Genomic DNA, 16,148 nt, shown 5'->3' with positions numbered 1-16,148 from the left:
ACCTGGAATTTTCATGCTCCAGCTGTTTAAAAGGAGGGAACACACAAGAGGAGACACCATCAAGCTGACAGGGTTTGCTTCTCAAGAGCTGCTCTGTTCTTCTGAGTGATTTCCTGTTATGAGTCCCACCCGCCGCATGGATCATCTTTAGGTGCTTCTACAGCTAATACAATGCAGAGAGGCCCAGCTAAAAAATTATTTAATGAAACAGACTTGTCGAAATTTAGGCTCTATGGTTTATCTGAATAAAAAACTTACTTAAAAAAGACAAATAGAATAAAAACTTACTAGAAAAAGAAATGCTTTGATTGCAACTTAAGAGTAACAAATTGATTTTTACACAGCTCAGCCGTAATCAGCATTATTAGACAGTGTGTAGTCAAAGGGCTAACGATTTTGTAGCATTTTAAAAATGTGACATAAAGATGCAAATTTTAATAATCAGCCCTGTGACTTAGAAAGAATAGTTCAAATTTAAACTAAAATAAATCTTGGAAAGAAAGTTTTCATGGGCAATTTGTTTAGTTTTAAAACCAATTATCTGAGAAAGAAGAGAAAAAAAATGTCAGACAACACCCATATGAGCCAGCCACCAACAGCAGAAGGGAGTCCTATGGCCCCTGATGCAGGGGAATTGTACCTGCTGGCCTTCGTGTGGCTTCGATGGCCATTTCGTGGCACTCTTGTCACCGGGCCGAGAGAATGGTATAATCTGTTCCTGTTGGATTCCATTATAAATTGTATACATTACACATATTTTTATTCATAGAATCATTAACACCTAGAATAGTACTAGTTTGTAATCTAGCTTTCTATATTAATCTGTAAAAAGGGAAAGATAGGATTCTTTTTTAAAACATGCAACATAGTTATAATTTTTTCTACTGACGCTAGAAACACAGGTGTAAGTACACACTAGGCTATACAGGCTATCATTCTCATGTCTGTTACAACAACTGTTTATGGAAACTTAAAAATGTTCCACAGCCCTCTTTGCTCTTCTTGGATTCCAGTTTAAATATGACACATGGAATTGTTTGAATAATTCATTTATTATGTCCCTATGAAGACACCTAAAAGCAATGTGGCTTATAAACTTAAAATGAATGAGGAAAATTTCTTATCAAAGAAACTAGTAGAGACAAACTGAGGAGTACATAGAGGTGCTGTTTTTCCTATCAACTGTCAAAGCCAATAAATGCTAAGAATGGTATGGACCAGTATTCATCCCAAATCACATCATATTTGATACAGGAAATATAAACCCAGAAACGATGGTATTTTCTTGTTTAGGAAAACCAAAGTATGAGATACATGATACTTAATCTAGTAAATAAGGGGAGAAGATAGTGGTTACAATTCAGACAATGATTCAAAGACTGGGGAGATGGATCATGGAACAACATTTGCTACATGTGCTACATGTTTAGGGCCCTAAGCTTGGTATGGAGCACTTGGTCTGTGTGTGTTTCAAGTCTAAATCTTTCTGGGCTGCAGTTTTTAACTGATTTCAAATTGTTTGAAGAGCCACTACTTTAACCCTGGCACAGGTATAGCTGTTTTAACTGCAAACGTATTTTAAACAAACTGTGCCATACAGGAAGAACACTAGTATGAGGTATGAAGGTCAACACATTACAAAATGCCTTCCGAGATAACCTGCTGGGATGCAACACTACACTGGGTTATGCGTTTATAGTTTAAACAACCTAAGAAACAACTGCTAACCAATCCTGTTAATCATGAGAAATCTTTAAAGAGAAAGTTTCTAACAGGCAGTTTGAAATTAATGATTCAAATATAATTTCAAGTGTTCCTGTTTAAAAGTGACTGACCTGGAGTTTTCATATTGCACTAATACTGAAGCAATGATGAGGCCAGTGGGAGGCCCTGGGCTTAACCCCCAGCATTGCAAAACAAGCACCAACTCCCTACCTCCCCAGTCCACTTGCAGCTTATGACTTCGGGTCTTGGTTTATGTGTAACAATGGAGTACTTATTTCTGTCAAGTCAAATGTCTTGAGCCAGATGAGGTACTGAAGTGGTAACTTCAAGTTCAAATGGATGTGTGGCAAATACCTATTTGAATAACTTGTCCTTAGTCTCAGGGAGAGTTCTATTTGATGATCAGTATGGCACACTGTCTCTGTACAGATGACAGGGTCTGTAGCTTAAAGCAACAAGGGAAGATAGCATGATCATACAGGAGGTTAGCGAAAAGCACGGCACATGCACTGACCTCTCGTGTCAAATGTCAATCTTACTTGTAATTTAAAATTAACTGTCATTTTGTCCTTAAGAATGCAAAAGTTAAATAAATGTGTTACCATTAGATTACACAGACATATGGAAATTATGTTATTTTGGTACACCGAAGTTAATTATGGTTATTTAAAAATTTTTATTTGACATTTATTATTGCTAAAAAAATAAATGTTATAATTTCAAAAATTCAAAACACATGTAAACACCAAATAAATATATATAAAGATCACAATAGCCATTCTCATGTACAATTCCAGAGTTAAATATCTTGCCATCTCTTCTGCCAGTAAAAAGATTAGTCACTTAGTAATAAGTAACAACAACTTTTTCCAATTCACATTCATATTATTTCCTAAGACAGGCCAAAGGTCAAAGCAATTTCAGTGGCTAATTTCTCTTACCTTTCAAAAGCCGGCCATGAGGTCTCTTCACTTAGTTCAGAGCCATCACTACTCCCTAAAACCAAGAGTTATTCTATTATTGTTGTATCAGTAATTTTTCCAGTTGAGACTTTCTACTTTAAAAATGAATTTTCTGGTGGTACACGCTAATAATCACCCTAGTATTTAGAAGGTGGAGATGGGAGGACTTTACATTCAAAGACAGCCTTGGTCAAATAATATTCGACTCTGTCTCAAAACAAAAACACACAATGATGACAAAAAAATCCAAGGGCTGGAGATGTAGTTTACTGGTAGAGTGCTGGTCTACACGAGTTAGACTGTCACACTTCAATAAATATGTTGCCAGTCAGACAATTCTCTTCCAGTCCTGTGTATGGTAACAGCACCATCAGCTAACGAGCTGATGATTCAAATGACTTTGGAGTCACACTTGACCCCTTCCTTTCTTCCTTTCCTCACTTTTCAGCCAAACTGCATGCGCTAACCAATTAAAGCAGCCTACAGTCTTTTCCCAAAGTTCTCAAATGCCTTCTCATTTGGAGTCAAAACTTGAAAAATAGTAACTATCACCATCACCCTACATTTGACTGTGCCTTTGTTTTAAATCATGTTTTGAATTTATGCTAGGGAAGAAGGTTATGACACCGGGTTGTCAAACGGCCTACGCCCTTACACAGGGGTTGCATATGAGATAGATGCATATCAGAAATGTACAGTATGATTCATGACAGTAGCAAAATTATAGTTATGATGTAGCAACAAAATAACTTATGGCTAGGGGTCATCACACATGAGCAACTGCATTAAAGGGTCACAGCATTAGGGAGATTGAGAACCACTGTGCTAGGGTTAATGAATGTTTTTGTGGCTAAGTTATTTTGTTTTTGCTTGCTTGTTCAAATTCTTTTTTGCAGCAGTGGGCGGCCCCAGTGAGCCTCTCACCTATGGATATTCCACTGGAAAGCGTGGAGCTCTCAGCCTGGCCTCGCGATGGTGCATGCGGCTCCATGACGCTGTCATCCAGCAGGTGCCGCGGGCCTGCGTTTGGGAATGTCGCACTCTTAAACTCTGCGGTGTTCATCTTATGAATGAAACTGCAACAGAGAGAAACACTCTTTACAACATCAGAGACAATCAAGAGTGTTCTGAGGTTGTCCTGAAACAGAACATGCCCACTGAAAATACATTCCTCCTTCAGCAATCAACAGTGCAAAACTAATGGCACTAAGTAAGAATTGGGGTTTCCCCTTATATTTAGGACTAAAGAGAGTAGTTCTTATAATTTAGTTTATTATTTGTATTTGTCACGACAATTGATAGCTCTAATAACAAGGCTACAATTTTAAAAGGAAACTTTCAGCATAGCTCTCTGGATTTATTACTGTGGCTCTCGGAGCTCCTGATTTTTCTTCCTCTGATACACTCATTTCCAAATGCAGGTAAAAGAAAACTCTTTGTAGGCAAACAAGATAGATTTTTACTGAACCTGAAGACCAATCACACAGGCACCTAATTTCTACTTAACTAATTAAGTAAACAGAATATAGAAACATGTTTTACTAACAAAGAAATCAAAAGTAAATCCATCCGTAACCAACTTAAAAACAATGGAAAGACAAAATTGAAATGCTGACTTGTAACCCAAGCTATGGCACTTCCTGTGTCCGTGTGGAATCAGGTTCCGAGGGGACGGGGGCGTCTGTGGCAGGAAGGCCCCCTCAGCAGCGCTGCTCTTCCCCCCGCTCTGCGGGGAGGCTCCCACTTCAGGACCTAGAGAGGACAGAGGGAAACTGTCACCAGGTTTCGAGGGATCCTTAAAAACAAAAACACAGAGGCAGGTGGATCTCTGAGTTCGAGGCCAGCCTGGTCTGCAAAGTGAGTTCCAGGACAGCCAGAGCTGTTACCACACAGAAACCGTGTCTGGAAAAACCAACCAACCAACCAAACAAAAAAACCCCAAAATAAAAAAACAAAACAAAACCAAAACTCTCTGATATCAAAGTGTGTATTGTTAGTTCTATTTAATTCACTTGAAGAGATATGTATTTTCCAAATTCTAAAACAAATCTCCAACCATACAAAAATCTACTAATTTTTATCTCTCTTAAATATGTTAAACAGAGGCGGTATAAACATTACCCTAATTTATCAAAAAGAAAAGAGATCAGTTTGGGCTCTTAATTCACAGACAAATATCTCGACTAAGTACTGAGGTCTTCTGACTCCGTTTCAATTTGATGCCCTGCTTATTTAAACACGACTTTGGATTTCTCTGAATGAAATGTGTAGGCTAGGTCAAGGGCTCAGGGTAGAAATGATTACCTCATTGCCTGACAGTGGAACTGATTTATGGGAATAAAAAAACAGCTCACAATGTGTAGCTTTCAAAATAACTCTCCAACAAATATCTGCTGACCCTACCCCCTTAATCTCAGCAGTCAAGGGACAGAGGTAGGTAGATTTCTGTGAACGCCAGGCCAGCCACGGCTACGCAGTGAATAAAACCATGTCAAAAATAAAACAAAACAAAAAACAGACAAAACCCACAAAACACAAACAAACTCTGCATGGTGGTGTGCACCTATTACCCCACACTGGGGAGTTAGAGGCCAGCACAAGCTACACAGCAGGAACAAAAAGGAGAAAAGCACGTTTAAGAGAATAAGACAGAAGCGTCTTCTGCTTGGAGCGCTTCCTCTGGACAGTGTCATGCAGCTCAATTCCTCCCCTGATGAACCAGGACTTCAGATTTTTAGGTATGTACTAGAAAGCTTAATTTGAAGGTCTATGTTGGTAATTTTTAAAAGGCACTTAGCAGTTTTTTTTAATGATTAATTTCTTACATTTTAGGGTTTCTGATGTGATTTATGTACATTAAAAACCAGTTGTAAATCCATGGATAAAGAAATATGGTGTTTGTATTTGTAACATGTGACCCATCACTGAAAGCCAAAGTCACTAAAACTGAATTTTATAACTATTTAAATTAGAATTTTTGTTCTGACCATAGAAATATTTTCACTGCCTAATACTAAATTGTATTCTTAATAATTAAAAGATAATATTCAAAAATCTATTGTTAACATCATATGTATTTTCAATTAGGAAACATTTATTTATACATTATTGACAATCAACAAACAACCTTTTAATTAAAAACCAAAATAAAACAGAAATCCAGACAGCATTGATATACTTTAATATCCAAAATAATTTTTTGTAAGCAGTATAAGAAATGCTACGTATTCATTTACTTTGAAGTATAATTCTTACGAGATCAGGTTATCTGGTCCACTGTTTGATAATGAAACTCACCCTCCCCAAGGAAACCATGCACCAACCAACAGCTATGGACTAACCTACTAGGTCTTCTCTGGAAGCAGCTGAACGTGGCGTACTTGTCCCTGGTTCTATCTTTAATGAGAGCCTAAATTTTAAAAGAGCAAAATGTAAGAAACAATGAACACTGACAAAATATCAGTCATGTTTCTTTACAAAAAATCCAATAGGGAGCTGGAGAGATGACTCAGTGATTGAGAGCACCAGAGAGTCCTCCAGAGGCCCAGGTTCAATTCTCAGTCCCACAGGGTAGCTCAGAACCATCATAATTCCAGTTTCAGATGATATGATGCCCTGCCCTCTTCCGACCCACACAGGCACCAGGCAGGCAAAATACCCAGACATAAAAAGAAAAATAAATACACACATACACACACACACACACACACACACACACACACGGCTCTTAGTTACCACACAAAGCACACAAAGGTACCAAACATTTCACCACAGGTAAAGACATTTACTAAATTACTAAAAGATGATTTTAATTATGCTGGACATGGTAGCCAGCCTGGGCTACCTAATACAATCTAGGCCAGTCTGGGTTATAGTTTGAGACCCTGACTCACACAAACCAACCAAGAAGCAAAAATAGATTTAGATTTGTATTGACATATACTTAATGAAATGACAAGTCCAGGAATGTACTCATGTATTTAACATATAATTTATTTCTAGAGTCTCTACAAGATGAATTATTGGCTTGACTTTAATACTGAAAACTTTAAGACCTTTTTACAAAACTACCCAACAAATCAAACGATGCAGTTTATGAAATGAAAGCTCTACAGAAACACCAAGACTGCTCCCAAATGGCTTCCTAATCCTTGTCTTACAGGCATGTGCAGTTATTTTTCATACCATGACACCATCTACAAAGTTCACAACTGCACAGTCAAGCTAAAAACAAAACTCAAAAAGACATAAACTAACCAGTCTCACAGTGTTTTAAAATAAGTGCAGGATTTTGTGTTGGGTGGCTCTCACTCACTGCTATCCTGGTCATCCGGGACTGTATGGGGTTTGGGGTTGGTTAATGCTAAGAGTTTCTTGTTACTTGTTCCATTTAAGTACCCAGTTTTGAGTTCCACAGAAATATATTTTGATTTTTATTAGTGAAAGCAATTCTGGGAGACAATACTGAAGCAGTTAATTGTAGAAAATGTTTTGGTGTAAATTGTGAAGCCTTGTATTACTAAGAATTTGAAAATTCATTAAGTTGTCTGAATGAACAGAAAATTTTTGTTATATGATTTTTTATATATGTAATAGATAAATGTATATAAATAAAATTTTGTTTAGTATGAATTGGATTTGAGAAAAGAAAAAAAGTATCTCTGGTGCTTAGGATGATAGAGAAAGGTGGAGCAGAGATGCCTGGCAGGGATTTATGACAAGTAGAACTATCAGGTATTTCCTGCAGAGGGATCAGTGCACCTCTAGAATGAAGAAAACTTAAAGGGATTAGGTAGAGCAAAGTTCAGGACGAAATCTGGGACATGTTCACACGTAGAGAGTAGAGGAACAAGTGAAAGCACAGTATCGAAGAAAGAGAAGAAACCAAAGCCCTGAAAATGGGACCAACAGAGGAAAGAGCAGTCCACTAGTCAAGAAATGATCACCATCATAAGAAAGATCAGCAAAAATAAGTACTGTCAGGATTATTGCCGCCCTTGTATAAAAGCATAGTTGTTTGAGATGGTTTTCTAGATTACATGGAATGATGGGCATTAAGCATGCAGCACAATTAGGCACAAAAAAATCTTATGTCCCAATGCATGGGCTCTTGTAAACAGAATCAGTAGGTACCATCGAACATTACTTCCTAGCTCTGCATCTGAATAAAATGCAGCCCCAGTTTCCATGAGAACAGTGTTTGTTGAGAGAGAGTTGGTGATATGAACAGACCTGTGCCATTTTGTGGTAGGAGTTCTATAGGGAAGACACACACACACCCTGGGAAGAGGCACCAGGAGAGAAGACTGAGTACTCTATGACTCCTTTGACACACAAGAAAAGGTTATTGGTACATATTAAATTTTATTCCTAGGCTTATAAAACTGTTAAGTCAGTTTATGGAGTACTGAATATGTGTAATAGTTATTTCCTTCCACCAAAACCTGCAGGGACAAGCTTTGGGAACGGCCAGGGTCTATGTCTTATGTCTTTTCTCTGTGTTTAGACCTCTTACTTTTTTAGCCACCAGGATAGAAATCCTGGTGGAAATCAGAATGACTTTGAACAATGAGTGTTTTTGGTATCCTAAATGGGACTTGAACTTTAGACCCAATTTATATATTATGGAGACATAAATTATTTGTTTTTTTTATTTTTATTTTTTTTGGTTTTTCGAGACAGGGTTTCTCTGCAGCTTTAGAGCCTGTCCTGGAGCTAGCTCTTGTAGACCAGGCTGGTCTTGAACTCACAAAGATCCGCCTGCCTCTGCCTCCCGAGTGCTGGGATTAAAGACGTGCGCCACCACCGCCTGGTGACATAAATTATTTGTAATATGGCACAACCACAATTGGAGCAAATTCAATCCAGTAATGTTTTTGTTTATTTGTTTTAGTTTTGATGCTTGTCCTTCAAGCAATGGCTCATTTCACAATTGGCTGAATCTTAGTTTTTTTTGTTTATTAAATCTTGCTATTCAAAAACAGCAACAGCAAAAAGAAAATTCATTAAGTTGTCTTTTGTTTTGTTTTGGTGACCCTGGGGGCTTAATCAAGGACCTTATAAACAGAGGCGAATGTGCTACCTGACTGGAAGTTTCAATGAAATCACATATCACTTCCTTCATTGCCTAAGAAAATAAAAAACTATATTCCAGTTACTTGACAGTGCAGACAAATGGCTCAGCAGACTGCACTCCCTGCACACCCCTCTGCTGGGCACACTGTCTGCCTTTCCTAGACCGAATGGGAGCTGGCTGACTCCATTCCAATGCTACCTATGGCATCTAACAGCAGCAGGGAAAGCACTGCAGGGATCAGCTACTATTCCAAGTGTCGTGCTCTACACAGCGAGTTCCAGGACAGCCAGAGCTATATAGAGGGACTGTGTCTCAACAAACAAAACAATTAGCTTTAATAAAAACTCCAGCACAATTCTGCTATAGTCAGTAAAAGCTAACAATTCTCTATAATTGTATAGTTTTTTCTTAGACTGTTCTACATAATACTCTTTATGTCAGTAAGTTTCTTTTCCTAGAGAGAGATTTTAATAGATACTTGTATTGAGATTTTAGGACATCAAGATAACTGTTCATATTTCCTTGGACAAAATGTGTTTGTCAGATGTAAATTCTGTGTTTATACTAGAGGTAGTAACTAGAGGCACAGGAAACAGAGCTAAATAGTAAGACACAGACCATCAAATTCAAGACACAGCATGGTGTAAGGTCTGTGAAACTCCAGCCTTAAAAAGCTAATAATACCTCATATTAGGTTCAAGTGGGTCATTATATATAAACAAAATTTATTTTGTGTAAAAGCTGAGAGAGAAATTTAAATGATATATGGGAAAGAAAATGATAATAAAGGAATTTTCAAACAACACAATTTTAGATGTATAAAAGTATTTTCAGAGCTTAATAAATTTACTATCAGAAGAAAATAATTTATAACTTTCCAGAATTTCTAGTTTTTCAATGGGACTAATTCTATACCACAGAATTAAGACTGTTGAAATCTGTAAGTAAAAAGTAGATCACAATTAGTCAAAGGAGATAAGAAAAACTTTCATTAATACTGGAAAAAAACTCACTGAATTTTTTTCAATTTTGGCATATTTTAAAAACATGCCTTTACATTTTTTTACTCCTTCATTTATTCATTCTTATGTGCACAGGAGCCATGATACAAGCATGAAGGACAGAGGATGACTTCCCTGAGTGTTCTATAATAGCTTCCTCTGAGGTTAAAACATTCCATCCTTTTGGGAAGCTCCTTAAGCAGGAAGGTAAACAGTTCCAAACAGCTTCAGGAAGTCCCTGAAACTGACCAGACTCTCTAGGGCCTCCTTCCCAGGATGCACACAAATCAAACTGCTGAGACTCACTCTCAGACAAGACGACTTACAAAGAGTGAGACCAGGCCAGCACCTGGAAGAAACAGAGGCCGGCAAAGCTGCCTGTAGAGTCGCTGAGGGCACTCTCCAACCTGAAGAGCCACCTGCAGGCTGTGCAGTGCGCTCCAGGTTTCCAGCCTTGTTTCCACCCATGCTGGGTGGGCTTTGGTAATACAGCTGTCTTTGAGCCATTTCCACTCCTGTAAGTAATTCCAATAAAACTCATTGGTTTACCAAGTTGGATTTTGGTGGTATCCGTAATTGCGTTTGTAGTAGGTTCCCTATCAGGGGTGTATAGGCCTGTGTGTGCTGAGTCTGCCTGGGGAAAATTTTATCAAACAACAGAGAGTCAATTTTCTCCTCCTACCATGTTGTTAGGTTTGGAAGCAAACCTTCCCTTACTAATTGATCCATCATGTCAACAGGCCCTTTACTTGGGGGCTGGGGGAGGGCTGAAGACACAAAATTCAATTTTAAAGCTTGGCAATAAATGGCATAATGAAGCTAAACAATGCCCCTGTGAGGTGGTGTCCAGTCCTCAGTGGTCTGAGACAGAAGAACTGCTTGCGCACAACAATGTGGGACACCTTGGGCAATACAGGGAAAACCAGACATAACGAAGAAGGCAAAGAAAAAAAATGAACAAATAAAACCAAAAGAAAAACAAAAAGCATAGCCTCTCTACTCCAGCAGTTGTGATGTGAAGTGAGGCCACAAGGAACCAGAAATGCTACGGCTTAAGGGTCCTTACTAAAGGACTGTATGATTTATTAAATACGGTACTACAGTGGTACCATAACTCAGGGAAGGGACGTCTAAACTGTCTCTCAAACCAGTCAAACACTTTCAAAGATGTGTCTAAAAATAATCATTTAAGAAGGAACAATTTTTGTATTTTGTGAATGGCATAATATTTTCCTGCTTACAGAAATATGCATTTCCTTAGGAAAAGTGAGTATACAAGGAAAAGGAAAAAACCCTCAGTTTTGAATTAAATGTGTTGTTGTTTACAGCTTAAGAATGCTAAAATGTATTTTTAAATTACTGTATTTAGTTTTTGAGGGAGGATAACTTGTGTGAATTGGTTCTATCCTCCTCATGTGGATCCCTGGAATCAAGCTCTGCCGGTGTCTGCTTCAAGCGTCTTTCCCTACAGAGCATTTGCTGGCTTAAAAGCTACACTACTTTTAAATAAAGAAAAAGCAGGAAAAAGAAAAAAAGCAGGAGCATTTGCATACTGGTTCACCCATATCACGTGATTGAAAGAAACACATGTAATTACCCTTCCCACTGCTAACGGATCACTGACTGGGCACCACTGTGCTCCATACCTAGAAGTCTAAACGCATGGGACGAAAGGGTGAAGGCTCAAAGTGGAGAGCCAGACAAAGCATCACCCAAACCTGAAGATGGACCTACTTGTAATTATCGTCTTCCACAAACTTTTGTAGTTCTTCTATATACTGAACGGAATTCAGGTATTTCTGGACATGAGGCAACATGGGAATATCTAGGCAAAAGATGACAAATGATTATTTAGTAAAGTACACAGTAACTAGAAACTTAAGGAAAGAAATATAACTGAAGATAACTGAGCCACATGGCACCAAACCTGAAATGAACTCTAAAAGACATTCTTTTTACTCACCATAGTCACAGGACTGCTGTAGGTCAGAAATTATTCGAAGAATGTTATTCATCAAATTTGACCTTTGCTCATTTTCTAGAATGCTGCCTGTGGATGGGTACGCCGAGTCAATGTACGTCAAGTCCGACAGGTAGATGCCTGGAACAGACCCAACAGAGAGCTCTACTCGCAGTCTCAGTGATGTGAAGTAGAGAGGGAAGAAGACTCAATTCACAGATGTTCTCTAGCATGTCATATTAGAATATATTAATATAATAACATGATCTCTTAGGGTTGAGATTTCTAGAGCTGGGGGTCAAGCCATACAAACCTAAGTTCCTTGTAAAGACTCCTCATGTTGTTTTCCAAGCACAGATTAAGGCTGCAATCAAAAATTCAGCACACACAAAAGGATAAAGAGACTGAGTTCTTGAAGTGGCAAGAGATGGTCATTTTAATTCCTGAATCTCAGTAATTACATGCATTCAACCATTACCAGTTCTCAGTTTTTATTTTATCTAAGAAACTTCCCCAAGTCAATACAGCCAATGCCTTCCATGGGAAAGTTAATGCTTTCTCATACCCTCATTTACAGCTGACAGTCTCAGCTATGAAGAGAGTTTCAATCGTGTAGATGCAGGTATATTATTTATTTTAAAGATCAGCAACAGAGTTTCTGAAATCATTTTTATGACCACAAACTGAAGTTAATTTCCTAACCATCTTCATGTTTTCTAAAATCAGTGAGAATGACATATCTTTTGGTCATATCAGTACTGAACTTAGGCAGTTATTACTTCAAAAATATTTCCCAAGAGTTCACTACACACAGAGAAAATAGAAAAGAAAACTGTCATTGGAGAGAAGCATATCCATTTCCCTACTTTTGCCTTTGTGATTCATGGACTGTCAGGACTTGGGCCCATGCCTTCTAAACAAGTCCCCAGTTTTCCTATTGGCCATTTTCTAACACTACTTCTAGATACAGGTCCATTAATTCAAATCCTTTACCTTTTAAGTCTAGCTCAATGTCAGTTATTCCCTAGTTTCCATATAAATTCCTGAAAGAAATTTAGAGACTATTTAGTATGTTTTCACAGAGAAGAACCCGAAATCTACAGTTATGAAAAGACGGGTCTACCACTCTGGGACTTGCCAGGGACAGCGAGTCCTCAGGAGCTGCCCTCGGATCCTGACCTTTACTATGCCCTATGATAAGCTGATGTTATTCATAACCATTAACTTAAACACATTCCAATTGCTTTGAATTCGCTCATATCACATCTGTTCAGAACTATAAACTCATTTGTTCTCTGTGATGACACTAGACAAGAGGTGGTGCCCAGCACAGCGCAGAGGCTGGCTAGCCTGCTGCCTCTCCCAGTACACGCTCTCCTTCCTCTCACAACCTCCCTACCACACTGGTTTTTACAGTATTCTTCAAGTTATTTAAACATTTTTTTCATGAAGTATTCAAATGAAAATCTATTTAGGAGTTTTAAGTCCTATGCTTTCTTATCTTTAAAAAGACTTTTAGTACATAAACTTGAATAGCTGACATTACCATTATGACCACCAAATTAATCACAGACCAGAAGTCAACTCTATCAAAGTCCTAAATAGATTATTTAATGTGAAAAAACTCTAATACACTATTATAGTTGATATATTTGGGGGAAAATTATAATGTAAAATTGGAATGCAAAATTTCACTTTACGCCAGGCGGTGGTGGCGCACGCCTTTAATCCCAGCACTCGGGAGGCAGAGGCAGGCGGATCTCTGAATTCGAGGCCAGCCTGGTCTACAAAAGCTAGTTCCAGGACAGGCTCTAGAAACTACAGGGAAACCCTGTCTCGAAAAAACAAAAACAAACAAACAAAAAATTTCACTTTACATCTGGACAATAACTTTAGTGGCTGACCAAGCTGTACTTAGGTGTCTGACAGGAACATCATATAAAATTTAACTGAATGAAGCTATAATAATTTTCCTAAATTTGACAACCCTTTCCAAATATCATTTATACATGAATTAAATAAATGAACACTGTTCACAACATGAAACCAATCTGCTTTCATTCAGTAGCATCTCTGTAAATGTGGCAGTTATAAATTACTGAAGTTCCAAAATAAAAGGTTATAAACCAGCTGAAAATTATGTAATAATAGACTGACTAGACAGCTTTTCTCTATTACATCTGCATTGCTTCTAAAATATAGAAGTAGATTACTAAAATAACATTTTTTTTTTTTTTTGGTTTTTCGAGACAGGGTTTCCATGTAGTTTCTAGAGCCTGTCCTGGAACTAGCTCTTGTAGACCAGGCTGGCCTCGAACTCAGAGATCCGCCTGCCTCTGCCTCCCGAGTGCTGGGATTAAAGGCGTGCGCCACCGCCGCCCGGCCTAAAATAACATTTTTCAGACTTCTTTTTTTTCAAGACAGGCCTTCTACGTCTGGCGCTAGCAGTCCTGGAACTTCGACCAGGCTGGACTGGAACACACAGAAGTCCATCTGCCTCTGCTTCCTGAATGCTAGGATTAAAGTTGTGTGCTACCATTGCCTGGCTAGAGTTTTATACCCAAATATTTAACAATATGAAACATTAGCAAAAACATTAGTTCTACAGACTTGGTCTACATTTCCAAAGACTGACATTTGATAACTGTAAAGATGTCTGTATCATAAAAATTAGGAGATGTTTTTTCTCTTTGAAGTAATGCTTCAGGGTTCTCTTATGTGAAGAGTGTCTGGTGTTTATGAACAGGCTGCATCCTGTCTAAAATGCAGGTTTTTAAGGTTTGAAGATGGAGTAAGCACATGTATTTTTATGGTATCTTCCAATGGTACAGTTGGTTTTTACGTGGCTACTGCTTTGATAACAGGAGCAAGGGAAACACTGCTGCAAGAACCCAGCTCTAGCAGCTCCTAAGTTTCTGAAGTCATCAGAAACATCTACAAAACAAGCAAAAACTAAACCAAACCAAACTACAAATAATTCACCCCAATAGAACCACAGTATCTGGAATCAGAGGGTTCATTCTGCCTTCACAGCCTATATCAGGGTAATTTTCAGTTCACTGTTACTGTTCTGAATTATCTTGTAACTGCTCAGGTAGATCAGGAAAGGTTTAGCAGTTGATTTTTACACTTATAACTTTCACAACATCACCTCTGACCACTTACTGACACTGAAGGACTGGAACTGCCCCAAATTTAAACACCAACTATAAAAACAAGCAAAACACACAGACAAAAATTCTGCCTTTCTAGTCTATCAGTTTGTAATACACAAGGCTAGTAATTTAACTTCTCCAGAAAAAAACAGTTTACGGTACACCTACTTAAGTATTATGTTAAATACCACGAACTGGAAGCAGTAGTCAGATGTGGGCACTGAGAGCACCACACACTGCTGACATTCTCACTGAGCTGTAGGGAGCTGAGCTACCCTGCAATCTCACCAACAATGACGCCAGAGGGCTGCCAACTTCACAGTTTGTATTCAGAATGGCAGAGACGCTGTTTCTTTCTTAGGCCCTTGAGAGACTAGAAATTCCCTATTCAGAAATTTAAAATAAAATGAGATAGACAGCATTTATAATCAGTAACTGGCCAAAACCGCTTCAGTTTTCTTGGAATTCCTATAGTATGAGTAAAACAAGGGCCAATAAGACCATTACCTGAAGACTGGGCTTCTTCCCCACTTTCTGTTAGCATCATGGGACATGCTTTCTGGTGGTACCACCCGATAAAGCAGGGCCCACCTACAGTCTCTCTCATCCTTCTGTAACACAACGATTAAGGTTCTACCTTTTATATACAGCTGATAGGGCACTGGACTCTAATTCCTTACCCAACACTGCATTTAATATGTTACCTTCTGTATGTGATTTGTGTCACTGATTTTAAGTCTACGACTGGTACCTCTGTGCTATTTAATATGGTAGTAATGTCTTTATTTGAAAAACACGTTAACTTAGAAATGCTAAGTAAGAGCCGGGCGGTGGTGGCGCACGCCTTTAATCCCAGCACTCGGGAGGCAGAGGCAGGCGGATCTCTGTGAGTTCGAGACCAGCCTGGTCTACAAGAGCTAGTTCCAGGACAGGCTCCAAAGCCACAGAGAAACCCTGTCTCGAAAAACCAAAAAAAAAAAAAAAAAAAAAAAAAAAAAAAAAAAATGCTAAGTAAGGATATTTTATTTTTATATACAAAATTAAAGAGATTTAAGAACCATGTTTATTGATATTAACTATAGAAGTGTAAAATTTGTAAAAGACAAAATATATATATATATATATATATATTTTTTTTTTGGTTTTTCGAGACAGGGTTTTTCTCTGCAGCTTTAGAGCCTGTCCTGGAGTTAGCTCTTGTAGACCAGGCTGGTCTCGAACTCACAGATATCCGCCTGTCTCTGCCTCCCGAGTGCTGGGATTAAAGGC

General features: G+C 38.3%; 1 protein-coding gene across 3 annotated transcripts in view; it reads right to left on the bottom strand.

The window, feature by feature from the left end:
* The window catches only part of Ralgps2 (Ral GEF with PH domain and SH3 binding motif 2), a 138,482-nt gene that overhangs the window by 18,054 nt on the left and 104,280 nt on the right, over positions 1–16,148 (bottom strand). For 2 of the 3 annotated variants that reach the window (XM_038348648.1, XM_038348649.1), the window contains exons 9-15: positions 11,728–11,865; positions 11,499–11,589; positions 6,029–6,096; positions 4,304–4,439; positions 3,612–3,763; positions 2,667–2,721; positions 641–718 (exon numbers count right to left, since the gene is read on the bottom strand). In XM_038348648.1, the coding sequence (XP_038204576.1) occupies positions 641–718; positions 2,667–2,721; positions 3,612–3,763; positions 4,304–4,439; positions 6,029–6,096; positions 11,499–11,589; positions 11,728–11,865 (718 nt within the window). The remainder of the gene's footprint in view (positions 1–640; positions 719–2,666; positions 2,722–3,611; positions 3,764–4,303; positions 4,440–6,028; positions 6,097–11,498; positions 11,590–11,727; positions 11,866–16,148) is intronic. The other variant, XM_038348650.1, reaches the window with a different exon arrangement.

Source organism: Arvicola amphibius, chromosome 12 (genome assembly GCF_903992535.2).
Source record: "Arvicola amphibius chromosome 12, mArvAmp1.2, whole genome shotgun sequence".
Classification (NCBI taxonomy): domain Eukaryota; kingdom Metazoa; phylum Chordata; class Mammalia; order Rodentia; family Cricetidae; genus Arvicola; species Arvicola amphibius.
This window is presented reverse-complemented; position numbering and strand designations above follow the sequence as displayed.